The sequence below is a fragment of the Phaenicophaeus curvirostris genome, unplaced genomic scaffold (genome assembly GCF_032191515.1).
Source record: "Phaenicophaeus curvirostris isolate KB17595 unplaced genomic scaffold, BPBGC_Pcur_1.0 scaffold_68, whole genome shotgun sequence".
In the NCBI taxonomy this organism is placed as follows: domain Eukaryota; kingdom Metazoa; phylum Chordata; class Aves; order Cuculiformes; family Cuculidae; genus Phaenicophaeus; species Phaenicophaeus curvirostris.
The window spans coordinates 1-27,872 of record NW_027206690.1 but is presented as its reverse complement, the minus strand read 5'-3'; the positions used below and the strand labels follow the sequence as shown (position 1 = coordinate 27,872).

At 58.5% G+C, this 27,872-nt stretch overlaps 2 protein-coding genes across 2 annotated transcripts; one reads left to right on the top strand and one right to left on the bottom strand.

The window, feature by feature from the left end:
* The first annotated feature begins 51 nt into the window (after window positions 1-51).
* On the top strand, window positions 52-5,266 carry VPS28 (VPS28 subunit of ESCRT-I). The gene is made up of 9 exons (XM_069881744.1): window positions 52-121; window positions 236-264; window positions 1,833-1,870; window positions 2,581-2,670; window positions 3,238-3,343; window positions 3,430-3,531; window positions 4,659-4,712; window positions 4,789-4,880; window positions 4,965-5,266. The coding sequence occupies exons 1-9, from the start codon at window positions 91-93 to the stop codon at window positions 5,080-5,082; spliced, it is 660 nt and encodes a 219-aa protein (XP_069737845.1). The 5' UTR covers window positions 52-90; the 3' UTR covers window positions 5,083-5,266.
* On the bottom strand, window positions 5,202-23,829 carry TONSL (tonsoku like, DNA repair protein; the record flags this gene model as incomplete). Its single annotated transcript, XM_069881735.1, has 13 exons — window positions 5,202-5,416; window positions 5,558-5,691; window positions 7,573-7,646; window positions 7,718-7,890; window positions 10,958-11,099; window positions 14,639-14,946; window positions 16,181-16,259; window positions 16,347-16,497; window positions 18,788-20,115; window positions 21,025-21,188; window positions 22,656-22,728; window positions 23,396-23,485; window positions 23,765-23,829. Coding segments are annotated over 13 exons (2,951 nt in total), but the record flags the coding sequence as incomplete, so codon positions are not given.
* Between the last annotated feature and the right edge of the window lie 4,043 nt (window positions 23,830-27,872).

The following is a 27,872-nucleotide window of genomic DNA, read 5'->3' as shown; positions in this document are numbered from 1 at the left end:
ACGCGATCAATCGAGCTCGGCGCATGCGCCTCCCACCCCCCCCCCCCCCCAGGCACGATTAATCGAGCGGCGGCTCCGCGAGCTTCCGGGATGTTTCACGGGATCGCGGGGCCCGTGGGGGGTGAGGAAGGGGGGGGGGACCCGGTACCGGGATGGGGGGAGTGGGGGGGGGGGTCTCGGTGCCCCCTGACCCCCCCAACCCCCCCCTAACCCCCCTCTTCGTCTCTATTCGCAGCCCCCGCGAACAAACCGGAGCTCTACGAGGTGAGCGGGGAGCGAATCGAAGCGGGTTGGGGGGGGATCGAAGCGAATTGAAGCGTTTTTTGGGGTTAAACTGGATCCTGGGGCTGATCCGAATGGAATTGAAGCGGATCAGGGGGGAATTGAACCGATTTGAAGAGGTTCTTGGGGTTAAACTGGATCCTGGGGCTGATCCGAATGGAATTGAACTGGATTAGCGGGGAATTGAAGCATTTTTGGGGGTTAAACTGGATCCTGGGGCTGATCCGAATGGAATTGAAGTGGATTGGGGGGGAATCGAACCGAATTGAAGAGGTTCTTGGGGTTAAACTGGATCCTGGGGCTGATCCGAATCAAATTGAACGGGATCGGGGGGAAATTGAAGTCTTTTTTTGGGTTAAACTGGATCCTGGGCCTGATCCGAATGGAATTGAAGTGGATCGGGGGGGAATCAAATCGATTTGAAGAGGTTCTTGGGGTTAAACTGGATCCTGGGGCTGATCCGAATGGAATTGAACCGAATCACGGGGGAATTGAACCAAATTGAAGCGGTTTTGGGGGTTAATCTGGATCCTGGGGCTGATCCGAATCGAATTGAAGCGGATCGGGGGGAATCGAACCGATTTGAAGAGGTTCTTGGGGTTAAACTGGATCCTGGGGCTGGACAGAAGCCAATTGAAGCGGATCTGGGGAGAATTGAAGCGTTTTTTAGGGTTAAACTGGATCCTGGGGTTGATCCGAATGGAATTGAAGTGGATCGGGAGGGGAATCGAACCCATTTGAAGAGGTTCTTGGGGTTAAACTGGATCCTGGGGCTGATCCGAATCGAACTGAAGTGGATCAGGGGGAAATGAAGCGTTTTTTGGGGTTAATCTGGATCCTGGGGCTGATCCGAATGGAATTGAACTGGATCGGGGGGGAATCGAACCGATTTGAAGAGGTTCTTGGGGTTAAATTGGATCCTGGGGCTGATCTGAATCGAATTGAACTGGATTAGGGGGGAATTGAAGCGGTTTTGGGGTTAAACTGGATCCTGGGGCTGATCCGAATCGGATTGAACCGGATCAAGGGGGAATTGAAGCATTTTTTGGGGTTAAACTGGATCCTGGGGCTGATCCGAATCAAATCAAAGCGGATCAGGGGAGAATTGAACCGATTTGAAGAGGTTCTTGGGGTTAAATTGGATCCTGGGGTTGATCCGAATGGAATTGAAGCGGATCGGGGGGGAATCAAATTGATTTGAAGAGGTTCTTGGGGTTAAAGTGGATCCTGGGGCTGATCCGAATGGAATTGAAGTGGATCGGGGGGAAAATGAAGCGTTTTTTGGGGTTAATCTGGATCCTGGGGCTGATCCGAATGGAATTGAACTGGATCGGGGGGGAATCGAACCGATTTGAAGAGGTTCTTGGGGTTAAACTGGATCCTGGGGTTGAACAGAAGCAAATTGAACCAGATCAGATCCTGGGACTGAACCGAATCGGATCCCTGGATCGGAACCAAACCGGATCCGGGATCGGAACCAAACGGGATCCGGGATCGGAACCAAACGGGATCGGCTCCGGGGCTGAGCGGCTCCGTCTCTGTTCCCGCAGGAGGTGAAGCTCTACAAGAACGCGCGGGAGAGGGAGAAGTGAGTCCGGATCGGGATCGGCTCCTCGCGGCCTGGGCTCCTCCCGGTCCCTTCTCCTCCGTCCTGGTCCCTTCTCCTCCGTCCTGGTCCATTCTCCTCCATCCTGGTCCCCACCTTCTCCCTCCTGGTCCCCCCTTCTCCCTCCTGATCTCCTCCTGGTCCCTTCTCCTCCATCCTGGTCCCCCCTTTCTCCATCCTGGTCCCCCCTTCTCCCTCCTGATCTCCTCCTGGTCCCTTCTCCTCCATCCTGGTCCCACCTTCTCCATCCTGATCCGATCCAGGTCCCACCTTCTCCTCCTGGTCCCTTCTCCCTCCTGGTCCCCATTTCTTCCTCCTGGTCTCCTCCTGGTCCCTTCTCCTCCATCCTGGTCCCACCTTCTCCATCCTGATCCAATCCAGGTCCCACCTTCTCCTCCTGGTCCCTTCTCCCTCCTGGTCCCCCCTTTCTCCATCCTGGTCCCCCCTTCTCCCTCCTGATCTCCTCCTGGTCCCTTCTCCTCCATCCTGGTCCCACCTTCTCCATCCTGATCCGATCCAGGTCCCACCTTCTCCTCCTGGTCCCTTCTCCATCCTGGTCCCCCCTTTCTCCATCCTGGTCCCCATTTCTTCCTCCTGATCTCCTCCTGGTCCCACCTTCTCCATCCCGGTCTCCTCCTGGTCCCTTCTCCTTCCTCCTGGTCCCTTCTCCTCCATCCCGGTCCCTTCTCCAGGTACGACAACATGGCCGAGCTCTTCGCGGTGGTGAAGACTCTGCAGGCGCTGGAGAAGGCCTACATCAAGGATTGCGTCTCGCCCAACGAGTGAGTCCTCAGGGGACCCGATTCCCAGTCCGAACCCTCCAAATGGAACCGGTTCCCAGTCCGAACCCCTCGAATGGAACCGGTTCCCAGTCCGAACCCCCCGAAGGGAACCGGTTCCCAGTCCGAACCCCTCGAATGGAACCGGTTCCCGGGGCTGAACCAGTTCCCAGTCTAAACTGAATCAAATTGAACCAGTTCCCAGTCTAAACCAACCAAATTGAACTGGATCCTGGGGCTGATCCGGATCCCGGGTCTGAACCGAATCGAATTGATCTGGATTGGGGCTGAACCAAAGCGAATTGAACCGGTTCCTGGGGCTGATCTGGATCAAATTGATCTGGATCAGGGATGAACCAAAGCGAATGGAACTGGATCCTGGGGCTGAACTGGATCCTGGGGCTGAACCGAATCAAGTTGAACTGGATCAGGGATGATCCAAAGCGAATGGAACTGGATCCTGGGGCCGAACGGACCCAGTTCCCGGGGTGGAACGGACCCGGGGGTGGCTCGGGATCGGGTGCGACCCCAACGGGAGTCGATCCGGATCGGGGTCCCTCTCTCCGGCAGGTACACGGCCGCCTGCTCCCGCCTCCTGGTGCAGCTCAAGGCCGCCCTCAAGCAGGTCCAGGGCTCGGAAATCAGCTCCCTCGACGACTTCTGCCGCCGCTTCCGGGTGAGTCCGAGCGTCTCCGTCCCCCCCGGCCTCTCCGGGTGCCTCCGGGCTCCGGCGTCTCCTCTCACGGCTTCTTCGTCCCCCAGCTCGATTGCCCCTTGGCCATGGAGAGGATCAAGGAGGACAGACCCATCACCATCAAGGACGACAAGGGCAACCTCAACCGCTGCATCGCGGACATCGTCTCCGTACGGGGCCGGGGGGCTCGGAAAAAGGGGGAGGTTGGGAGGGGGTCGATCCCAACGTTCCCGTTGAAGGGAACGTCCTGGAAGGGTTGGTCTCGGTGGAGGGGGTGGAGGAGAAGCAGGTGATGAGGTCCAGATCATGAAAGGTCTCGCTAAACGAACTTAATCGGCTTCTAAGATGAAGCGATTCGCGTCCTGGAGGAGGGAAAGGGTCGGGATGGAGCTTCTCGGAGCTTCTCCAAGCCTTGGAGATGGTTTCTCCTGGAACTCTCCTCCAGGAACTCTCCGTCTCCAGCCTGGAGAGGAGAACGATCTCCTGGATTGAAACCTGGTTGGGTGGAGGCTCCAAAGATTGATGGATAATGGAGTTAATCTCGCTTAACGAACCTAATCAACCTTCTAAGAGGAAGCGATTCGCGTCCTGGAGGAGGGAAAGGGTCGGGATGGAGCTTCTTGGAGCTTCTCCAAGCCTTGGAGATGGTTTCTCCTGGAATTCTCCTCCAGGAACTCTCTGTCTCCAGCCTGGAGAGGAGAACGATCTCCTGGATTGTCAATTAGTTGGGTGGAGGCTCCAAAGATTGATGGATAATGGAGTTAATCTTGCTTAACGAACCTAATCGACCTTCTAAGAGGAAGCGATTCGCGTCCTGGAGGAGGGAAAGGGTCGGGATGGAGCTTCTTGGAGCTTCTCCAAGCCTTGGAGATGGTTTCTCCTGGAATTCTCCTCCAGGAACTCTCCGTCTCCAGCCTGGAGAGGAGAACGATCTCCTGGATTGAAACCTGGTTGGGTGGAGGCTCCAAAGATTGATGGATAATGGAGTTAATCTCGCTTAACGAACCTAATCGACCTTCTAAGATGAAGCGATTCGCGTCCTGGAGGAGGGAAAGGTTCGGGATGGAGCTTCTTGGAGCTTCTCCAAGCCTTGGAGATGGTTTCTCCTGGAATTCTCCTCCAGGAACTCTCCGTTTCAGCCGCATCCTGAATCTTGAGTTCGGTTTCGGGTTCCTCGCTCCGAGATGGACCTTGAGGGGCTGGAGCGAGCGCGGAGAAGGGAACGGAGCCGGGAAGCGGGTGGAGAAGACGAGGAGCGTGTGAGGAACGTGGTGACCCCACGATTTTTCTCCCGTAGCTCTTCATCACCGTGATGGACAAACTCCGCTTGGAGATCCGAGCCATGGACGAGGTGAGACTCCCATCCTCCCGCTGAGAAGTCCGTGAATCCCGGCGCGGAGCCTCCTTCCGATCTCTCCCTTCCCTAGATCCAACCGGACCTGCGGGAGCTGATGGAGACCATGAACCGCATGAGCCACCTCCCTCCGGACTTCGAGGGCCGCCAGAAGGTCAACCAGTGGTGAGTTTGGAGTTGGTGGCTCCGACGTCTCCGGGTTTGGAGGCTCCAGAGGTATTTTTTCCGCCTTTTCCGCCTTTTCCTCAGGCTCCAGACGCTGAGCGGGATGTCGGCGTCGGACGAGTTGGACGATTCCCAAGTCCGGCAGATGCTCTTCGACTTGGAATCCGCCTACAACGCCTTCAACCGCTTCCTCCACGCTTGAACCTCCGCGTTCCTCTCCGGTTCCTCCCCAGTTCCATCCCCGGTTCCCTTCCCAGACTCCATAAATAATAAATCCCGTCTCCGGCGATGCCGAAACCACCAAAAAAACCCAGGATAATTGCGATAAATAGAACATTTAATGGATTAAAATGGTCTGGAGGAGCTTCAGAGCTTCTTCCAGAAGAGCTTGTGGTGCCGGGTGATGATTCCCAGCTCGGAAAAGGCGTCTCCTTGGTGGCTCCGGCGGACGCGGCGCCCGCAGAGGCGGAAATCGTGGATTTTGGAGAAGGTTTCGCTCCAGGTGGAAGCGTCCGAGGGTCCTTCCACGGAGCAACCTGGGGAGAAGAAGAAGAAGAAGAAGGAGGAGGGTGGGGATGGTTCCTCAGAGGTTCCTCCGTGGTTCCTCACCGGATACGGAGAATTCCCGGTCTCGGGGACGTCCCGGTGATGGGTAATTAGGGGTGATGGGTCCGAACCTGCTAAATTGAGGAGTTGGAGCCCCTCGTTGCGTTGGGCCAGGGCGGAAAGAAGCATCCGGAGCCCCTCGGAGGTGATGCCGGGATTGGCCGACAAATCCAGGGAAACCAGAGAGGGACAACGAGGGAGGGACCTGCGGGAGGGGGAGACAAGAGGCTTCGAGGTGGTCCCTGGGGCTCCAAAAGTGGCACCCAAAGGGTCGGGTTGGCCCCCAAAAGGGGCATTTTTGGCCCCAAAAGGGGCATTTTTGACCCCAAAAGGGTCATTTTTGTCCTCAAAAGGGTCATTTTGGTCCTCAAAAGGGTCACTTTGTCCCCAAAAGGGTCACTTTGTCCCCAAAAGGGTCCTTTTTGAACCCAAAAGGGTCATTTTGTCCCCAAAAGGGTCATAAAAGGGTCATTTTTGTCCCCAAAAGGGTCATTTTGTCACCAAAAAGGGGAATTTTTGCCCCAAAAGGGGGAGTTTTGTCCCCAAAAGGGTCATTTTTGACCCCAAAAGGGTCACTTTTGTTCCCAAAAGCGGGAATTTCTGCCCCAAAAAGGGGAATTTTGTCCCCAAAAGGGTCATAAAAGGGTCATTTTTCACCCCAGAAGGGTCATTTTGTCCCCAAAAAGGTAGTTTTCTCCCCAAAAGGGTCATTTTCCTCCCCAAAAGGGTCATTTTTGTCCCCAAAAGGGTCATTTAGACCCCAAAAGGGTCGTTTTTGTCCTCAAAAGGGTCGTTTTTGTCCTCAAAAGGATCATTTTGGTCCCCAAAAGGGTCATTTTGGTCCCCAAAAGGGTCATTTTTGTCCTCAAAAGGGTCATTTTTCTCCCCAAAAAGGGTCATTTTTCTCCCTAAAAGGGTCATTTTTGTCCTCAAAAGTTGCATTTTTGTCCCCAAAAGGGTCATTTTGACTCCAAAAGGGTCATTTTTGTCCTCAAAAGGTGCATTTTTCTCCCGAAAAGGGTCATTTTGTCCCCAAAAGGGTCATTTTTCTCCCCAAAAGGCTCATTTTTGTCCCCAAAAGTGTCATTTTTGCCCCCCAAACCATCATTTTTCTCCCCAAAAGGCTCATTTTGGTCCCCAAAAGGGTCATTTTTCTCCCCAAAAGGGTCATAAAAGGGTCATTTTTGTCCCCCAAAAGGTCATTTTTGCCCCAGAAGGGTCATTTTTGTCCCCAAAAAGGTCATTTTGACCCGAAAGGTGCATTTTTCTCCCCAAAAGGGTCATTTTTCGCCCCAAAAGGGTCATTTTGACTCCAAAAGGGTCATTTTTGTCCTCAAAAGGTGCATTTTTCTCCTCAAAAGGGTCATTTTGTCCCCAAAAGGGTCATTTTGTCCCCAAAAGGGTCATTTTTGTCCCCAAAAGGGTCATTTTGTCCCCAAAAAGGGGAATTTTTCCCCCAGAAGGGTCGTTTTTTGCCCCAAAAGGGTCATTTTTGGCCCCAAAAGGGTCATTTAGGGATTTTAGGGATGGATAAAGGGATTTAGGGATGGAAAAAGGGATTTGGAGACGGATAAAGGGATTTTAGGGATGGATAAAGGGATTTTGGGGCTGGATAAAGGGATTTGGGGGATGGAAAAAGGGATTTGGAGACGGATAAAGGGATTTGGGGCTGGATAAAGGGATTTGGGGATGGATAAAGGGATTTGGGGTCCGGATAAAGGGATTTGGGGGATGGATAAAGGGATTTGGGGATGGATAAAGGGATTTGGGGGATGGATAAAGGGATTTGGGGGATGGATAAAGGGATTGGGGGACGGATAAAGGGATTTGGGGGATGGATAAAGGGATTTGGGGATGGATAATGGGATTTGGGGGATGGATAAAGGGATTTGGGGGATGGATAAAGGGATTTGGGGATGGATAAAGGGATTTGGGGATGGATAAAGGGATTTGGGGGATGGATAAAGGGATTAGGGGATGGATAAAGGGATTTGGGGACGGATAAAGGGATTTGGGGACGGATAAAGGGATTTAGGGATGGATAAAGGGATTTGGGGATGGATAAAGGGATTTGGGGTCCCCTCACCTGGCGATTTCCAGCACATCCCGGTCCTGCAGGCGATTCCCGGCGAGCGTGAGGTGGCCGAGGACGTTCCCCTCCTGCCGGACGGAGACGGCATCAAATCCCAAAATTCCCGTTATTTCCAACCCCCCTTCTCAGCGATTCTCACCCCTTGCAGGAATTTCCGGAGGGTCGAGGCGAGACTCGAGGATCCCGGAAGGACGACGGCTCCGAGCTCCAAGCGGCTCAAGCTGCGGCGCGAGACGCTTCCCAACAAACGTTCCAGAGCCGGAGACCCCAGGGAATTCCGGGAAAGAGCCAAAGAATTCAAGCGCGACGCCCCTGGGAAGGAAAATCCCGGGAATTTCCACAACGGGGGGCACCCCAAAACTCCGGAGAGCCCCTCGGAGCTTCCCAAATCCCATAGAAACCCCCCCGGACACCCCTAAATCCCATAAAAATCCCACCAGACACCCCTAAATCCCATAAAAATTCCATTGGAGACCCCTAAATCCGATGGAAACCCCACCGGAGACCCCTAAATCCCATAAAAATCCCATCAGAGACCCCTAAATCCGATGGAAACCCCACTCGGACACCCATAAATCCCATAAAAATCCCATCGGAGAATCCTAAATCCCATGGAAACACCCCCTGACACCCCTAAATCCCATAGGACCCCCCCCGGACACCCCTAAATCCCACAGAGCCGCCCGGACACCCCTAAATCCCATAAAAATCCCATCGGAGACCCCTAAATCCCATAGGAACCCCCCCAGACACCCCAAAATCCCATAGGAACCCCCCCCAGACACCCCTAAATCCCACAGAGCCGCCCGGACACCCCTAAATCCCATAAAAATCCCATCGGAGACCCCAAAATCCCATGGAAACCCCCTCCGGACACCCCTAAATCCCATAGAAACCACCCCAGACACCCCTAAATCCCATGGAAACCCCACTCGGACACCCCTAAATCCCATAAAAATCCCACCGGACACCCCTAAATCCCATAAAAATCCCACCGGACACCCCTAAATCCCATAAAAATCCCACCGGAGACCCCTAAATCCCATAAAAATCCCATTGGACACCCCTAAATCCAATGGAAACCCCACTCGGACACCCCTAAATCCCATAAAAATCCCATCGGAGAATCCTAAATCCCATAGGAACCCCCCTGGACACCCCTAAATCCCATAGAGCCGCCCAGACACCCCTAAATCCCATAAAAATCCCATTGGAGACCCCTAAATCCCATGGAAACCTCACCCGGACACCCCTAAATCCCATAGAAACCCCCCCTGGATACCCCTAAATCCCACAGAGCCGCCCGGACACCCCTAAATCCCATAGGAACCCCCCCAGACACCCCTAAATCCCATAGGAACCCCCCCAGACACCCCTAAATCCCATAGGAACCCCCCCAGACACCCCTAAATCCCATAGGAACCCCCCCCAGACACCCCTAAATCCCATAGAAACCCCCCGGACACCCCTAAATCCCATAGGAACCCCCCCAGACACCCCTAAATCCCATAGGAACCCCCCCGGACACCCCTAAATCCCATAGAAACCCCCCTCGGACACCCCTAAATCCCATAGGAACCCCCCCCAGACACCCCTAAATCCCATAGGAACCCCCCCCAGACACCCCTAAATCCCATAGGAACCCCCCCAGACACCCCTAAATCCCATAGAAACCGCCCTGGACACCCCTAAATCCCATAGAACCCCCCAGGACACCCCTAAATCCCATAGGAACCCCCCCTGGATACCCCTAAATCCCATAGGAACCCCCCTCGGACACCCCTAAATCCCATAGGAACCCCCCTCGGACACCCCTAAATCCCATAGGAACCCCCCTCAGACACCCCTAAATCCCATAGAAACCCCCCCTGGACACCCCTAAATCCCATAAAAATCCCATTGGACACCCCTAAATCCCATGGAAACCTCACCCGGAGACCCCTAAATCCCATAGAAACCACCCCAGACACCCCTAAATCCCATAGAAACCGCCCCGGACACCCCTAAATCCCATAGGAACTGCCCCCGGACACCCCTAAATCCCATAGAAACCCCCCAGGACACCCCTAAATCCCATAGGAACCCCCCCCAGACACCCCTAAATCCCATAGGAACCCCCCCCGGACACCCCTAAATCCCATAGGAACCCCCCAGACACCCCTAAATCCCATAGAAACCCCCCCAGACACCCCTAAATCCCATAGGAACCCCCCAGACACCCCTAAATCCCATAGAAACCCCCCCAGACACCCCTAAATCCCATAGGACCCCCCCGGACACCCCTAAATCCCATAGGAACCCACCCAGACACCCCTAAATCCCATAAAAATCCCATTGGACACCCCTAAATCCCATGGAAACCTCACCCGGAGACCCCTAAATCCCATAGAAACCACCCCAGACACCCCTAAATCCCATAGAAACCGCCCCGGACACCCCTAAATCCCATAGGAACTGCCCCCGGACACCCCTAAATCCCATAGAAACCGCCCCGGACACCCCTAAATCCCATAGGAACCCCCCCCAGACACCCCTAAATCCCATAGAAACCCCCCTCGGACACCCCTAAATCCCATAGGAACCCCCCCAGACACCCCCAAACCCCCCAATCTGCCCCCAGACCCCCTCAATCTGCCCCCAGACCCCCTAATCTGCCCCCAGACACCCCCAATCTGCCCCCAGACCCCCCAATCTGCCCCCCAAACCCCCTTTATCTGCCCCCCAAGACCCCCTAATCTGCCTCCAGACACCCCTAATCTGCCCCCAGACCCCCTAATCTGCCCCCAGACCCCTTCAATCTGCCCCCAGACCCAATAATCTGCCCCCAGACCCCCCCAAATCTGCCCCCAGACCCCCCAATCTGCCCCCAAACCCCCTTTATCTGCCCCCAGACCCCATAATCTGCCCCCAGATCCCCCCAATCTGCCCCCAGACCCCCCAATCTGCCCCCAAACCCCATAATCTGCCCCCCAAGACCCCCAATCTGCCTCCAGACACCCTCGATCTGCCCCCAGACCCCCCAATCTGCCCCCCAAACCCCCTTTATCTGCCCCCAGACCCCCCTAATCTGCCCCCAGACCCCCCCAATCTGCCCCCAGACCCCCTTTATCTGCCCCCAGACCCCATAATCTGCCCCCAGACCCCCTCAATCTGCCCCCCAGACCCCCTCAATCTGCCCCCCAAACCCCATAATCTGCCCCCAGACCCCCTCAATCTGCCCCCAGACCCCCTCAATCTGCCCCCCAAACCCCATAATCTGCCCCCAGACCCCCTCAATCTGCCCCCAGACCCCCTCAATCTGCCCCCAGACCCCATAATCTGCCCCCAGACCCCCCCAATCTGCCCCCAGACCCCCAAAAATTGAGTCTCCGGCGTTTACCAGGAAGGTCGAAGGCTTCGGAGAAGCCACAAGCTTCGATTCGGAGCGTGGTCAGCGCCGGACACGCCTGGAGGAGCCGAGCTAGAGGGCGGCAGGCGGCGTCCCCGAGAGGGTTGAGGCTCAAATCCAGCTCCTCGAGGCTCTAGACGGGATCGGAAGAGGGAAAAATTGGATTTGGGGGGTGGGAAAAGGGGTTTGGGGGGTGGAGAAAGGGGTTTGGGGGATGGAAAAAGGGATTTGGGGGATGGATAAAGGGATTTGGAGGATGGAGAAAGGGATTTGGGGGGTGGAGAAAGGGATTTGGGGATGGATAAAGGGATTTGGGGGATGGATAAAGGGATTTGGGGACGGATAAAGGGATTTGGGGACGGATAAAGGGATTTGGGGGTGTAGAAAGGGATTTGGGGGACAGAAATGGGATTTAGGGATCGAATAAAGGGATTTGGGGGCTGGATAAAGGGATTTGGGGATGGAAAAAGGGATTTGGGGGACGGATAAAGGGATTTGGGGGACAGATAATGGGATTTGGGGCTGGATAAAGGGATTTGGGGGATGAATAAAGGGATTTGGGGACGGATGAAGGGATTTGGGGGACAGATAATGGGATTTGGGGATGGATGAAGGGATTTGGGGGACAGATAATGGGATTTGGGGCTGGATAAAGGGATTTGGGGGATGAATAAAGGGATTTGGGGATGGATAAAGGGATTTGGGGCTGGATAAAGGGATTTGGGGGATGAATAAAGGGATTTGGGGACGGATAAAGGGATTTGGGGGACAGATAATGGGATTTGGGGCTGGATAAAGGGATTTGGGGGATGAATAAAGGGATTTGGGGACGGATGAAGGGATTTGGGGGACAGATAATGGGATTTGGGGATGGATGAAGGGATTTGGGGGACAGATAATGGGATTTGGGGCTGGATAAAGGGATTTGGGGGATGAATAAAGGGATTTGGGGATGGATAAAGGGATTTGGGGCTGGATAAAGGGATTTGGGGGATGAATAAAGGGATTTGGGGACGGATAAAGGGATTTGGGGGACAGATAATGGGATTTGGGGCTGGATAAAGGGATTTGGGGGATGAATAAAGGGATTTGGGGACGGATGAAGGGATTTGGGGGACAGATAATGGGATTTGGGGATGGATGAAGGGATTTGGGGGACAGATAATGGGATTTGGGGCTGGATAAAGGGATTTGGGGGATGAATAAAGGGATTTGGGGATGGATAAAGGGATTTGGGGGCTGGATAAAGGGATTTGGGGGATGAATAAAGGGATTTGGGGATGGATAAAGGGATTTGGGGGACAGATAATGGGATTTGGGGCTGGATAAAGGGATTTGGGGGATGAATAAAGGGATTTGGGGACGGATGAAGGGATTTGGGGGACAGATAATGGGATTTGGGGATGGATGAAGGGATTTGGGGGATGAATAAAGGGATTTGGGGATGGATAAAGGGATTTGGGGGCTGGATAAAGGGATTTGGGGGCTGGATAAAGGGATTTGGGGGCTGGATAAAGGGATTTGGAGGTGGATAAAAGGATTTGGAGGATGGATAAAGGGATTTAGTGCTGGATAAAGGGACTTGGGGGATGGATAAAGGGATTTGGGGGACGGATAATGGGATTTGGGGGATGGAAATGGGATTTAGGGACAGATAAAGGGATTTGGGGGTGGAAAAAGGGATTTGGGGGATGGATAAAGGGATTTGGGGGATGGTTAAAGGGATTTGGGGACGGATAAAGGGATTTGGGGGTGTAGAAAGGGATTTGGGGGACGGATAAAGGGATTTGGGGGTGTAGAAAGGGATTTGGGGGACAGAAATGGGATTTAGGGATCGAATAAAGGGATTTGGGGGCTGGATAAAGGGATTTGGGGATGGAAAAAGGGATTTGGGGGACGGATAAAGGGATTTAGAGGTGGATAAAGGGGTTTGGGGGATGGAGAAAGGGATTTGGGGGATGGAAATGGGATTTAGGGATGGAATAAAGGGATTTGGGGGATGGATAAAGGGATTTGGGGGCTAGAGAAAGGGATTTGGGGGACGGATAAAGGGATTTGGGGGCTGGATAAAGGGATTTGGGGGCTGGATAAAGGGATTTGGGGATGGATAAAGGGATTTGGGGGACGGATAAAGGGATTTGGGGGTGTAGAAAGGGATTTGGGGGACAGAAATGGGATTTAGGGATCGAATAAAGGGATTTGGGGGCTGGATAAAGGGATTTGGGGATGGAAAAAGGGATTTGGGGGACGGATAAAGGGATTTGGGGGACAGATAAAGGGATTTGGGGGACAGATAAAGGGATTTGGGGATGGATAAAGGGATTTGGGGGCTGGATAAAGGGATTTGGGGGATGAATAAAGGGATTTGGGGATGGATAAAGGGATTTGGGGGACAGATAATGGGATTTGGGGCTGGATAAAGGGATTTGGGGATGGATAAAGGGATTTGGGGGATGGATAAAGGGATTTGGGGACGGATAAAGGGATTTGGGGATAGATAAAGGGATTTGGGGGACGGATAAAGGGATTTGGGGACGGATAAAGGGATTTGGGGGTGGATAAAGGGATTTGGGGGATGGATGAAGGGATTTGGGGGACAGATAATGGGATTTGGGGCTGGATAAAGGGATTTGGGGATGGATAAAGGGATTTGGGGGATGGATAAAGGGATTTGGGGACGGATAAAGGGATTTGGGGATAGATAAAGGGATTTGGGGGATGGATGAAGGGATTTGGGGGACGGATAAAGGGATTTGGGGACGGATAAAGGGATTTGGGGGTGGATAAAGGGATTTGGGGGATGGATGAAGGGATTTGGGGGACGGATAAAGGGATTTGGGGGATGGATAAAGGGATTTGGGGGATGGATGGAGGGATTTGGGGGACGGATAAAGGGATTTGGGGGACGGATAAAGGGATTTGGGGGATGGATAAAGGGATTTGGGGGATGGATGAAGGGATTTGGGGGATGGATAAAGGGATTTGGGGGATGGATGGAGGGATTTGGGGGACGGATAAAGGGATTTGGGGGATGGATAAAGGGATTTGGGGGATGGATAAAGGGATTTGGGGGACGGATAAAGGGATTTGGGGGTGGATAAAGGGATTTGGGGGACAGAAATGGGATTTAGGGATCGAATAAAGGGATTTGGGGGCTGGATAAAGGGATTTGGGGATGGAAAAAGGGATTTGGGGGACGGATAAAGGGATTTGGGGGACAGATAAAGGGATTTGGGGATGGATAAAGGGATTTGGGGGATGAATAAAGGGATTTGGGGATGGATAAAGGGATTTGGGGGACAGATAATGGGATTTGGGGCTGGATAAAGGGATTTGGGGGATGAATAAAGGGATTTGGGGATGGATGAAGGGATTTGGGGGACAGATAATGGGATTTGGGGCTGGATAAAGGGATTTGGGGGATGAATAAAGGGATTTGGGGGATGAATAAAGGGATTTGGGGGATGGATAAAGGGATTTGGGGGTGGAAAAAGGGGTTTGGGGGACGGATAAAGGGATTTAGGGGATGGATAAAGGGATTTGGGGATGGAGAAAGGGATTTGGGGGATGGATAAAGGGATTTGGGGGATGGATAAAGGGATTCGGGGATGGAAAAAGGGATTTGGGGGCTGGATAAAGGGCTTTGGGGTCTGGATCCCCCGTATCCCTCACCTGGAAGGCTCCGTGGGCGCCGGGCTCGGCGGGCAGGAGGCTCCGTAGCCCCCCGGCTCCCAGGCGGTTGCCGGCCAGGTCGAGCAGGGCGAGGGCCGGCAGCGTGGCCACCGCGGCCAGCAGCTCGGGAGCCAGCGCGTCCGAGAGGCCGCAGGCGCGAAGCCGCAGGCGCCGGAGCGACGCCTGCAGCTTGAGAGCTCGGAGCAAGGGAGGGAGGTGGGGGGCAGGCACCCCCAACCCCGCCCCGAACCCCAATTCCGGGCTCTGCTCCTGCAGCTCCGTCACCTTCAGCAGCAGCCGGTGAGGTTCTGCAGGGAAAAGAGGGACTTGGGTGGCCTTTGGTGGCACTTGGTGGCCCTTGGTGGCCTCTGGTGGCCCTTGGTGGCCTCTGGTGGCCCTCGGTGGCCTTTGGTGGCCCTCGGTGGTCACGGGGACCCCCCCAAACTCCTTGGGGAACCTCCTCATCCCATAAAAAAGCTTTAAATGGGAGAGGGATGCGTGTTCTCATCCCTCCTTGGGGACACGGAGGGGACATGGAGGGGACAGGGAAGGGGGACAGGGGGGGTTTGGTCCCCAAGGGGGGGTCAGAGGGGACAGGGAGGGGGACAAGAAGGGGACAGGGGGGATTTGGTCCCCAAGAGATGCTCAGGGGGGACCAGGAGGGGACAGGGAGGGGGACAAGAAGGGGACAGGGAGGGGACAGGGGGGGTTTGGTCCCCAAGAGATGCTCAGGGGGGACCAGGAGGGGACAGGGAGGGGACAGGGGGGGTTTGGTCCCCAAGAGATGCTCAGGGGGGACCAATACTGAACAGGGGAGGGGACAGGGGGGGTTTGGTCCCCAAGGGCTGCTCAGCGGGGACCAGGAGGGGACAGGGAGGGGGACAGGGAGGGGACAGGGAGGGATTTGGTCCCCAAGAGATGCTCAGGGGGAACCAGGAGGTGACAGGGAGGGGACAGGGAGGGGACAGGGGGGATTTGGTCCCCAAGTGATGCTCAGGGGGGACCAGGAGGTGACAGGGAGGGGGACAGGGGGGGTTTGGTCCCCAAGAGATGCTCAGGGGGGACCAGGAGGGGACAGGGAGGGGACAGGGAGGGGGACAAGGGGGATTTGGGTCCCCAAGGAGGGGTCAGAGGGGACAGGGAGAGGACAGGGAGGGGACAGGAGGGATTTGGTGCCCGAGAGATGCTCAGGGGGGACCAGGAGGTGACAGGGAGGGGACAGGGAGGGGACAGGGAGGGGACAGGAGGGATTTGGTCCCCAAGAGATGCTCAGGGGGGACCAGGAGGGGACAGGGAGGGGACAGGGAGGGATTTGGTCCCCAAGAGATGCTCAGGGGGGACCAGGAGGGGACAGGGAGGGGACAGGGAGGGGACAGGGGGGATTTGGTCCCCAAGAGATGCTCAGGGGGGACCAATACTGAACAGGGGAGGGGACAGGGAGGGGTTTGGTCCCCAAGGGCTGCTCAGGGGGGACCAGGAGGTGACAGGGAGGGGACAGGGAGGTGACATAGAGGGGACAGGGAGGGGACAGGGTCTCCTCACCCACATCCAGGCTCCGACAGGCTCGTCGATAGCGCTCGGCCAAGGGGGGCAAATCCCATCCCTGAACCTCCGCCAGCACCTGCGGTGACACCAGGCGGCGATGTCCCCTCTTTGTCCCCAACCCCATCCCCTGGGGACCCCATGGTGGGGACAGGGACCCCCTCACCTCCTCGTTGCTGCGCAGGACGTCGCGGACGGCGTCTTGGGGGGCCAGCAGGGCCCCCTCTTTCTTCAGGGTGAGGCGGGGGAGCAGCCCCAGCGCCTGCTGGTAGCGCTCGGCCGCCCGCGCCGCCAGCCACCCCACGGCACACGGCTCGCTGGGGACGTCACCGCGTCACCCCGGGGGTGGGGGGGGACACCGGGACACCCCCCCAAAAAAGCAATGAGCCACCCCCAGGTACCCCAGAGCCACCCCCGGGACCCCCAGAGCCACCCCTGGGACCCCAGAGCCAATCCTGGGACCCTCAGAGCCACCCCCAGGTGCCTCAGAGCCACCTCCAGGTCCCCAGAGCCACCCCTGGGACCCCCAGAGCCACCCCTGGGACCCCCAGAGCCACCCCCGGGTCCCTTAGAGCCACCTCCAGGTCCCCAGAGCCACCCTTGGGTTCCCCAGAGCCAACTCTGGGACCCCAGAGCCACCCCCGGGACCCCCAGAGCCACCTCCGGGACCCCCAGAGCCACCCCCAGGTCCCTCAGAGCCACCTCTGGGACCCCAGAGCCACCCCAGGTCCCTCAGAGCCACCTCCAGGTCACTCAAAGCCACCCCCAGGTCACTCAGAGCCACCCCCAGGTCCCTCAGAGCCACCCCCAGGTCACTCAAAGCCACCGCCAGGTCCCCCAGAGCCACCTCCAGGTCCCCAAGAGCCACCCCCAGGTCCCTCAGAGCCACCTCTGGGACCCCAGAGCCACCCCTGGGACCCCCAGAGCCACCCCTGGGACCCCCAGAGCCACCCCCGGGACCCCCCAGAGTCACCCCCAGGTCACTCAGAGCCCCACCCCCAGGTCCCCAGAGCCAACTCCAGGTCCCCCAGAGCCACCCTCAGGTCCCCAGAGCCACTCTTGGGTCCCCCAGAGCCACCTCTGGGTCCCCAGAGCCACCCCTGGGACCCCCAGAGCCACCCCCGTGTCCCTTAGAGGCACCTCCAGGTCCCCAGGAGCCACCCCCAGGTCACTCAAAGCCACCCCCAGGTCCCCCAGAGCCACCCCCGTGTCCCCCAGAGCCACCCCCGGGTCCCCCAGAGCCACCCCTGGGACCCCAAGAGCCACCCCCAGGTCCCCAGAGCCACCTCCAGGTCCCCCAGAGCCACCCCAGGTCCCCCAGAGCCACCCCCAGGTCCCCCAGAGCCACCCCCAGGACCCCCAGAGCCACCCCTGGGACCTCCAGAGCCACCCCCAGGTCCCCCAGAGCCACCCCTGGGACCCCCAGAGCCACCTCCGGGTCACTCAAAGCCACCCCAGGTCCCCCAGAGCCACCCCAGTGTCCCCCAGAGCCACCCCAGTGTCCCCAAGGACCCCCCCAAAGACACAGGGACCCCTATAATGTCCCCAAGGGCCCCCATAATGTCCTCTAGGACCCCCCCAAAGACACAGGGACCCCTATAATGTCCCCAAGGAGCCCCCCAAAGACCCCAAGGACCCTCCCAGTGTCCCCAAGGAGCCCCCCAGAGACACAGGGACCCCTATAATGTCCCCAAGGACCCCCATAATGTCCCCAAGGACCTCCCCAAAGACCCCAAGGACCCTCCCAGTGTCCCCAAGGACCCCCCCAAAGACACAAGGAGCCCCCCAAAGACACAGGGACCCCAATAATGTCCCCAAGGATCCTCCCAGTGTCTCCAAGGACCCCCCCAAAGACACAGGGACCCCTATAATGTCCCCAAGGACCCCCATAATGACACCAAGGAGCCCCCCAAAGACACCGGGACCCCTATAATGTCCTCAAGGACCCCCATAATGTCCCCAAGGACCTCCCCAAAGACCCCAAGGACCCTCCCAGTGTCCCCAAGGACCCCCCCAAAGACACAGGGACCCCCATAATGTCCCCAAGGACCCCCATAATGTCCCCAAGGACCTCCCCAAAGACCCCAAGGACCCTCCCAGTGTCCCCAAGGACCCCCCCAAAGACACAGGGACCCCCATAATGTCCCCAAGGACCCCCATAATGTCCCCAAGGACCTCCCCAAAGACCCCAAGGACCCTCCCAGTGTCCCCAAGGACCCCCCCAAAGACACAGGGACCCCCTCAATGTCCCCAAGGACCCCCATAATGTCCCCAAGGAGTCCCCCAAAGACCCCAAGGACCCTCCCAGTGTCCCCAAGGAGCCCCCCAAAGACACAGGGACCCCCTCAATGTCCCCAAGGACCCCCCCAAAGACACAGGGACCCCCTCAATGTCCCCAAGGACCCCCCCAAAGACCCTAAGGACCCTCCCAGTGTCCCCAAGGACCCCCCCAAAGACACAAGGAGCCCCCCAAAGACACAGGGACCCCTATAATGTCCCCAAAGACCCCCATAATGTCCCCAAGGACCCCCCCAAAGACCCAGGGACACTCGGGGGGTGCCGGTGACACCAAAAAGGGGTGGTGGGGGGGGGACACCAAGCTGTCACCTCTGGGGCACCGGGATGAGGAAGACGCTGTCCTGGATGCGGACGCGGACACGGAGAGTGGGAATGGCCGGGGGCGTCGCGGTTGGATTCGGCGTCACCGCGGGCTCCGGGGTCCCCTCGGTGTCACTCTCGCTGGGACACGGGGTCTGACATTCCCGCTCCGGCATCCGGCGTTGCCGGCTCCGTCCCGTTGGGATCCTCCTCATGGAGAGGCGGCTCCGGCGGCGTCGCCGCGGTGGGTGCCGAGTCCCGGTGATCTCCAGCTCCGGCTCGTCCCTCGAGGCCATCGCCGCGTCCCGGCGTTCCCGGGATTCCCGGCGCGGGCGCTTCCAGCTCCCTCGGCAGCTCCCCAAGTCGTCTTCCAACCAATCCTCCTGGGCCAGGTACTGCTCCTCCGGGATCAGAGCCGGCTGCCGGCACGAGGCGGCGGCGGCGCCAGAAACGGATTCGGAAGCATCGAGGAGGGATTTGGAGGCATCAAAGTCGGATTTGGAGGCATCAAAGTTGGATTTGGAGCCTCCAAGGAAGGATTTGGAGGCTCCAAGTTGGGATTTGGAGCCATCAAAGTTGGATTTGGAGCCTCTGAGAAGGGATTTGGAGCCACCAAGGAAGGATTTGGTGCCTCCAAGGTTGGATTTGGTGCCTCCAAGGGATTTGGTATCATCAAAGAAGGATTTGGAGCCACCAAAGTTGGATTTGGAGCCATCAAAGTCGGATTTGGAGCCTCCAAGAAGGGATTTGGAGCCACCAAGGAAGGATCTGGCGCCTCCAAGGTTGGATTTGGTGCCATCAAAGAAGGATTTGGAGCCATCAAAGTTGGATTCGAAATCTTCAAGAAGGGATTTGGAGCCACCAAGGTTGGATTTGGAGCCACCAAGTCGGGATTTGGAGCCATCAAGGTTGGATTTGGAGCCATCAAGGTTGGATTTGGAGCCAACAAAGTTGGATTTGGAGCCATCAAGGTTGGATTTGAAGCCAATAAAGTTGGATTTGGAGCCACCAAGCTGGGATTTGGCGCCATCAAGGTCGGAGTCGGAGCCCCCAAAGAGGGATTTGGTGTTTCCGAGGTTCCGGATGGCGTCTTCGTCCTCCTCCTCCTCCCCATCCTTGTCCCGTTGCCGTTTCTTCCCCGGCTGCTCCGGTGCCGACGCCGGCTCGGAGAGTTCGGCGTCGAAGAGGGGGTCGGAAGGACCTTGTGCCGAAGGTGCCGCGGCCGCCGCCTCCAGGAGCAGCCGCTCGGCCGCCCGGCACCGCTGCCAGGTCTCCTCGTCCAGCTCGGGGCCGTAGGTGCGGATCCAGTCCCGGAGCGTCCCCAGCGGCGTCAGGCCCTGCCGGGGACAACGGAATCGGGGGCGTCTTCTCCAGTGTCCCCAGCCGACCCCTTCCTGGTGTCCCCAGCCCATCCCAGTGTCCCCAATCCCAGTGTCCCCATCCCATCCGACCCCTTCCTGGTGTCCCCATCCCATCCCAGTGTCCCCATCCCATCCCAGTGTCCCCATTCCCAGTGTCCCCATCCCATCCGACCCCTTCCTGGTGTCCCCATCCCATCCCATCCCAGTGTCCCCATCCCGTCCCAGTGTCCCCATTCCCAGTGTCCCCATCCCATCCGACCCCTTCCTGGTGTCCCCATCTCATCCCAGTGTCCCCATTCCATCCCAGTGTCCCCATCCCATCCCAGTGGCCCCATTCCCAGTGTCCCCATCCCATCCGACCCCTTCCTGGTGTCCTCGTCCCATCCCAGTGTCCCCATCCCATCCCAGTGTCCCCATTCCCAGTGTCCCCATCCCATCCCAGTGTCCCCATCCCATCCCAGTGTCCCCATTCCCAGTGTCCCCATCCCAGTGTCCCCATTCCCAGTGTCCCCATCCCAGTGTCCCCATTCCCAGTGTCCCCATCCCAGTGTCCCCTTCCCAGTGTCCCCATCCCAGCGTCCCCATTCCCAGCGTCCCCATTCCCAGCGTCCCCATTCCCAGTGTCCCCATTCCCAGTGTCCCCATCCCAGTGTCCCCATTCCCAGTGTCCCCATCCCAGTGTCCCCATCCCAGCGTCCCCATCCCAGTGTCCCCATTCCCAGCGTCCCCATCCCAGCGTCCCCATCCCAGCGTCCCCATTCCCAGTGTCCCCATCCCGGTGTCCCCATTCCCAGTGTCCCCATTCCCAGTGTCCCCATCCCGGTGTCCCCATTCCCAGCGTCCCCATCCCGGTGTCCCCATCCCGGTGTCCCCGCTGTCCCTTACGGCGCTGTTCCGGGCTCGGAGCGAGGCCCCTCGCCGCACGAGGACCTCGGCCACCTCGAAGTGACCGCAGGCCAGGGCGTCGTGCAGGGGGGTGACCCCCTCGCAGCCGGGGCCCCCCGCGTCGTCCAGCGCCGCCCCCGCCCCCAGCAGGGCCACCACCACCTCTGGGGGGGACACCGCGGGGTCACCGAGGGACCTGGGGGGGCTCGGAGGGGGTTTGGGGGGGCTCGGAGGGGTCTGGAGGGGGATAGGGGGGGCTCTGAGGGGTCTGGAGGGGGTTTGGGGGGATCTGGAAGGGGTTTGGGGGGGCTCTGAGGGGTCTAGAGGGGCTTTAGGGGGGCTCAGAGGGATCTGGAGGGGGTTCCTGAAGGATCTGAGGGGGCTTTTGGGGGGCTCTGAGGGATCTGGAGGGGGTTTGGGGGGGCTCTGAGGGATCTGGAGGGGGTTCCTGAAGGATCTGAGGGGGCTTTTGGGGGGCTCTGAGGGATCTGGAGGGGGTTTGGGGGGGCTCAGAGGGATCTAGAGGGGGTTCCTGAAGGATCTGAGGGGGCTTTTGGGGGGCTCTGAGGGATCTGGAGGGGGTTTGGGGGGGCTCTGAGGGATCTGAAGGGGGTATGGGGGGGCTCTGAGGGATCTGGAGGGGGTTTCTGAAGGATCTGAGGGGGCTTTTGGGGGAGCTCTGAGGGATCTGGGGGGGCTCGGAGGGATCTGGAGGGGGTTTGAGGGGATCTGGAGGGGGTTCGGGGGGGCTCTGAGAGATCTGGAGGGGGTTTGGGGGGGCTCTGAGGGATCTGGAGGGGGTTTGGGGGGGCTCTGAGGGATCTGGAGGGGGTTCCTGAAGGATCTGAGGAGGCTTTTGGGGGGCCCTGAGGGATCTGGAGGGGGCTTGGGGGGGCCCTGAGGGATCTGGAGGGGGTTTGGGGGGATCTGGAGGGGGTTCGGGGGGGCTCTGAGAGATCTGGAGGGGGTTTGGGGGTGCTCTGAGGGATCTGGAGGGGGTTTGGGGGGGCTCTGAGGGATCTGGAGGGGGTTCCTGAAGGATCTGAGGAGGCTTTTGGGGGGCCCTGAGGGATCTGGAGGGGGCTTGGGGGGGCCCTGAGGGATCTGGAGGGGGTTTGGGGGGGCTCTGAGGGATCTGGAGGGGGCTTGGGGGGGCCCTGAGGGATCTGGAGGGGCTTTGGGGGGGCTCTGAGGGGTCTGGAGGGGGTTTGGGGGGGCTCTGAGGGATCTGGAGGGGGTTTCGGGGGGGCTCTGAGGGATCTGGAGGGGGTTTGGGGGGGCTCTGAGGGATCTGGAGGGGGTTTCGGGGGGGCTCTGAGGGATCTGGAGGGGGTTTTGGGGGGCTCTGAGGGATCTGGAGGGGGGTTTGGGGGGGCTCTGAGGGATCTGGAGGGGGTTTGGGGGGGCTCTGAGGGATCTGGAGGGGGTTTTGGGGGGGCTCTGAGGGATCTGGAGGGGCTTTTGGGGGGGCTCTGAGGGATCTGGAGGGGGTTTGGGGGGGCTCTGAGGGATCTGAAGGGGGTTCAGGGGGGCTCTGAGGGATCTGGAGGGGGTTTGAGGGGGGCTCGGAGGGATCTGGAGGGGGTTTTGGGGGGCCCTGAGGGATCTGGGGGGGCTCCGGGGGGTCTCACCGAGGTGCCCGTGGTTACAGGCCTCGTGGAGGGGGGTCCAGCCGCAGTAATCCCGGGGGTTCACGGGGTGACCCTAAAACACAACAGGGGGTCCGGGAGTTTTGGGGGGTCCCATGGGTTGGGGGTCCTCGATTTTTTGGGGTTCCCATGAGTTGGAGATCCTGGATTTTGGGGGGTCCCATGGGTTGGGGGTCCTGGATTTTGGGGGTCCCATGGGTTGGGGTCCCATGGGTTGGGGGTCCTGGATATTTGGGGGTCCCATGGGTTGGGGACCCTGGATTTTGGGGGGTCCCATGGGTTGGGGGTCCTGGATTTTTGGGGGTCCCATGGGTTGGGGGTCCTGGATTTTTGGGGGTCCCATGATTTGGGGGTCCTGGATTTTGGGGGGTCCCATGGGTTGGGGTCCAGGATTTTTGGGGTTCTGGGGGTCCCATGGGTTGGGGGTCCTGGATTTTTGGGGGTCCCATGGGGTGGGGGTCCTGGATTTTGGGGGGTCCTATGGGTTGGGGGTCCTGGATTTTGGGGGGTCCCATGAGTTGGGGCTCCTGGATTTTTTGGGGTTCCCATGAGTTGGAGATCCTCGATTTTTGGGGTGTCCCATGAGTTGGGGCTCCTATCACTCCGCAATCCCACGATTTGGGGCTCCCGGCTCCCCCCACAACCTCTCGGGGACCCCCATCTCCCTCTCCCTAGCCCCCCAAAAAAGTTGGGGTGCCCCCCCACCCCTTGCACCCCCAAACCTGTTTGAGGAAGAGCTGGACGCGGCGCAGGTCGCCCTCGATGCAGGCTCGATGCAGGGGGGTCTCCCCCCTCTCGTTCCTTCGCTCCCACTGCCACAAAAGGGGGTTCAGGGGGGTCCCCCAAAACCTGGAGACCCCCCAAAACCCCAGGGAACCCCCCTTATAACTTTAAAATTTGGGGGGGAACCAAGAGACCCCCCCCATCCCCTAATTTTGGGGGGTCAGGAGAGCATCTCCTATAATTTGAAGAGAGAAAGAGACCCCCCCAGTCCACAATTTTGGGGGGTCTGGGGGCCCCCAAGGTAATTTGGGGGGTCAGGGACCCCCCCGTGCACCCCAAAAAAATATTGGGGTGCCCCCCCCCCCCACCTTGCTCACTCGCCGGCGCCCGGGGCCGCTCTTGCTGTACCCCTCGAGCTCCTCCTCTTCCTCCTCTGGGATAAAAAGAGACACCCCCAAAGTCTGAGGAGCCCCCCAAAACCGACGGTGACCCCCGAAATCTCCCCCAGACCCCTCAGAATCTCCACAAAAGGCAAAGGACCCCCCAAAAATCCCGCAGAACCCCCCAAAAAACGCTCAGAACCCCCCAAAAGACCCTCAGAATCCCCCGAAAACCCCCTCAGAACCCCCCAAAATGCTCCTGAGACCCCCCAAAACCCTCAGAACCCCCCAAAAAAAACCCTCAGAACCCCCCCAAAATGCCCCTGAGACCCCCCAAAACCCCCCTGAGACCCCCCGAGACTCCCCAAAACCCTCAGAACCCCCCTAAAAACCCTCAGAACCCCCCCAAAATGCTCCTGAGACCCCCCAAAACCCTCAGAACCCCCCAAAAAAACCCCTCAGAACCCCCCAAACACCCACAAAATGCCCCTGAGACCCCCAAAACCCCCTCAGAGACCACCCAAAACCCTCAGGACCCCCCAAAAAAGCCCTCAGAACCCCCCAAAAAACCCTCAGAACCCCCCAAACCCCCACAAAATGCCCCTGAGACCCCCCAAAACCCCCCTGAGACACCCCGAGACCCCCCAAAACCCTCAGGACCCCCCCAAAAAACCTCAGAATCCCCCAAAAAACCCTCAGAACCCCCCCAAAATGCCCCTGAGACCCCCCAAAACCCTCAGAACCCCCCTAAAAACCCTTCAGAACCCCCCCAAAATGCCCCTGAGACCCCCCAAAACCTCCTCTGAGACCCCCCGAGACCCTCAGGACCCCCCAAAAAAGCCCTCAGAACCCCACGAAAAACCCCTCAGACCCCCCAAAACCTTCAGAACCCCCAAAAAAACCTCTCAGACCCCCCAAAACCGACCCAAAATGCCCCTGAGACCCCCCAAAACCTCCCTGAGACACCCCGAGACCCCCCAAAACCCTCAGAACCCCCCCAAATCCACTCAAACCCCCCACAGAGCCCCCCAAAACCCTCAGAACCCCCCGAGACACCACAAAATACCCTGAGACCCCCCCAAACCCCCCTGAGACACCCCAAAACCTACTCAAACACCCCCTAGAGACCCCTCAGCCCCCCAAAACCCCCCTGAGACACCCCAAAACCCACTCAAACACCCCCCAGAGACCCCTGAGCCCCCCAAACCCCCCCGAGACACCCCAAAATCCACTCAAACACCCCCCAGAGACCCCTCAGCCCCCCAAAACCCCCCTGAGACACCCCAAAACCCACTCAAACACCCCCCAGAGACCCCTCAGCCCCCCAAAACCCCCCTGAGACACCCCAAAACCCACTCAAACACCCCCCAGAGGCCCCTCAGCCCCCCAAAACCCCCCTGAGACACCCCAAAACCCACTCAAACACCCCCCAGAGACCCCTGAGGCCCCCAAAACCCCCCTGAGACACCCCAAAACCCACTCAAACACCCCCCAGAGACCCCTGAGGCCCCCAAAACCCCCCTGAGACACCCCAAAACCCACTCAAACACCCCCCAGAGACCCCTGAGGCCCCCAAAACCCCCGAGACACCCCAAAACCCACTCAAACACCCCCCAGAGACCCCTCAGCCCCCCAAAACCCCCCTGAGACACCCCAAAACCCACTCAAACAGCCCCCAGAGCCCCCTAAACCCCCCAAAACCCCCCTGAGACACCCCAAAACCCCCCTGAGACACCCCAAAACCCACTCAAACACCCCCCAGAGACCCCTGAGGCCCCCAAAACCCCCCTGAGACACCCCAAAACCCACTCAAACACCCCCCAGAGACCCCTGAGGCCCCCAAAACCCCCGAGACACCCCAAAACCCACTCAAACACCCCCCAGAGACCCCTCAGCCCCCCAAAACCCCCCTGAGACACCCCAAAACCCACTCAAACAGCCCCCAGAGCCCCCTAAACCCCCCAAAACCCCCCTGAGACACCCCAAAACCCCCCTGAGACACCCCAAAACCCACTCAAACAGCCCCCAGAGCCCCCTAAACCCCCCAAAACCCCCCTGAGACACCCCAAAACCCACTCAAACACCCCCCAGAGACCCCTGAGGCCCCCAAAACCCCCCTGAGACACCCCAAAACCCACTCAAACACCCCCCAGAGACCCCTGAGGCCCCCAAAACCCCCGAGACACCCCAAAACCCACTCAAACACCCCCCAGAGACCCCTCAGCCCCCCAAAACCCCCCTGAGACACCCCAAAACCCACTCAAACAGCCCCCAGAGCCCCCTAAACCCCCCAAAACCCCCCTGAGACACCCCAAAACCCCCCTGAGACACCCCAAAACCCACTCAAACACCCCCCAGAGACCCCTGAGGCCCCCAAAACCCCCCTGAGACACCCCAAAACCCACTCAAACACCCCCCAGAGACCCCTGAGGCCCCCAAAACCCCCGAGACACCCCAAAACCCACTCAAACACCCCCCAGAGACCCCTCAGCCCCCCAAAACCCCCCTGAGACACCCCAAAACCCACTCAAACAGCCCCCAGAGCCCCCTAAACCCCCCAAAACCCCCCTGAGACACCCCAAAACCCCCCTGAGACACCCCAAAACCCACTCAAACAGCCCCCAGAGCCCCCTAAACCCCCCAAAACCCCCCTGAGACACCCCAAAACCCACTCAAACACCCCCCAGAGGCCCCTCAGCCCCCCAAAACCCCCCTGAGACACCCCAAAACCCACTCAAACACCCCCCAGAGACCCCTGAGCCCCCCAAAACCCCCCTGAGACACCCCAAAACCCACTCAAACACCCCCCAGAGACCCCTCAGCCCCCCAAAACCCCCCTGAGACACCCCAAAACCCACTCAAACACCCCCCAGAGACCCCTCAGCCCCCCAAAACCCCCCTGAGACACCCCAAAACCCACTCAAACACCCCCCAGAGGCCCCTGAGACACCCCAAAACCCACTCAAACACCCCCCAGAGACCACTGAGCCCCCCAAAACCCCCCTGAGACACCCCAAAACCCACTCAAACACCTCTCAGAGACCCCTCAGCCCCCCAAAACCCCCCTGAGACACCCCAAAACCCACTCAAACACCCCCCAGAGACCCCTGAGCCCCCCAAAACCCCCCTGAGACACCCCAAAACCCACTCAAACACCCCCCAGAGACCCCTCAGCCCCCCAAAACCCCCCTGAGACACCCCAAAACCCACTCAAACACCCCCCAGAGACCCCTGAGGCCCCCAAAACCCCCCTGAGACACCCCAAAACCCACTCAAACACCCCCCAGAGACCCCTCAGCCCCCCAAAACCCCCCTGAGACACCCCAAAACCCACTCAAACACCCCCCAGAGACCCCTCAGCCCCCCAAAACCCCCCTGAGACACCCCAAAACCCACTCAAACACCCCACAGAGCCCCCTAAAATGCCCCCTGAACTCCCCCCGAAATCACTCCCTGCTCTCCAACGGATCCTCCTCCTCCTTCCTCCTCCTCCTCTTTCCTTCCTTCTCCTCCTTCCTCCTCCACCTCTTTCTTCCTCGTCCCTCTCCCTCCATCCCCCTCCTTCCTCATTCCTCTTTCCTCCTCTCCTTCTTTCTCTTCCCTCCTCCTTCTTCTTCCTTCCACCTCCTGCTACTTCCTCCTTCCTCCATCCGCCCCCTCCTTCTTCCTCCTCCTCCTTCTTCCTTCCTCCTCCTCCCTCCTCCTTCCTCCTCCTTTTTCTTCCTTCCTCCTCCTCCCTCCTCTTTCCTCCATCCTCTCCCTCCTTCTTCCTTCCTCTTCTCCTTCCTCCTCCTCCTTCTTCCTTCCTCCTCCCTCGTCCTCCTTCCTCTTCTCCTCCTTCTTCCTTCCTCATCTTCTTCCTCCTCCTCCCTCCGCTTCTCCTTCTTCTCCTTTCTCTTCTCCCTCCTTCTTCCTCCTCCTCCCTCCTCTTTCCTCCATCCTCTCCCTCCTTCTTCCTTCCTCTTCTCCTTCCTCCTCCTCCTTCTCCTTTTTCCTTTCTCCTCCCTCCTCGTTCTTCCTTCCTCCTCCTCCTTCCTCTTCTCCTCCTCCTTCCTCTTCTCCTCCTCCTCCTTCTTCCTTCCTCCTCCTCTTCCTC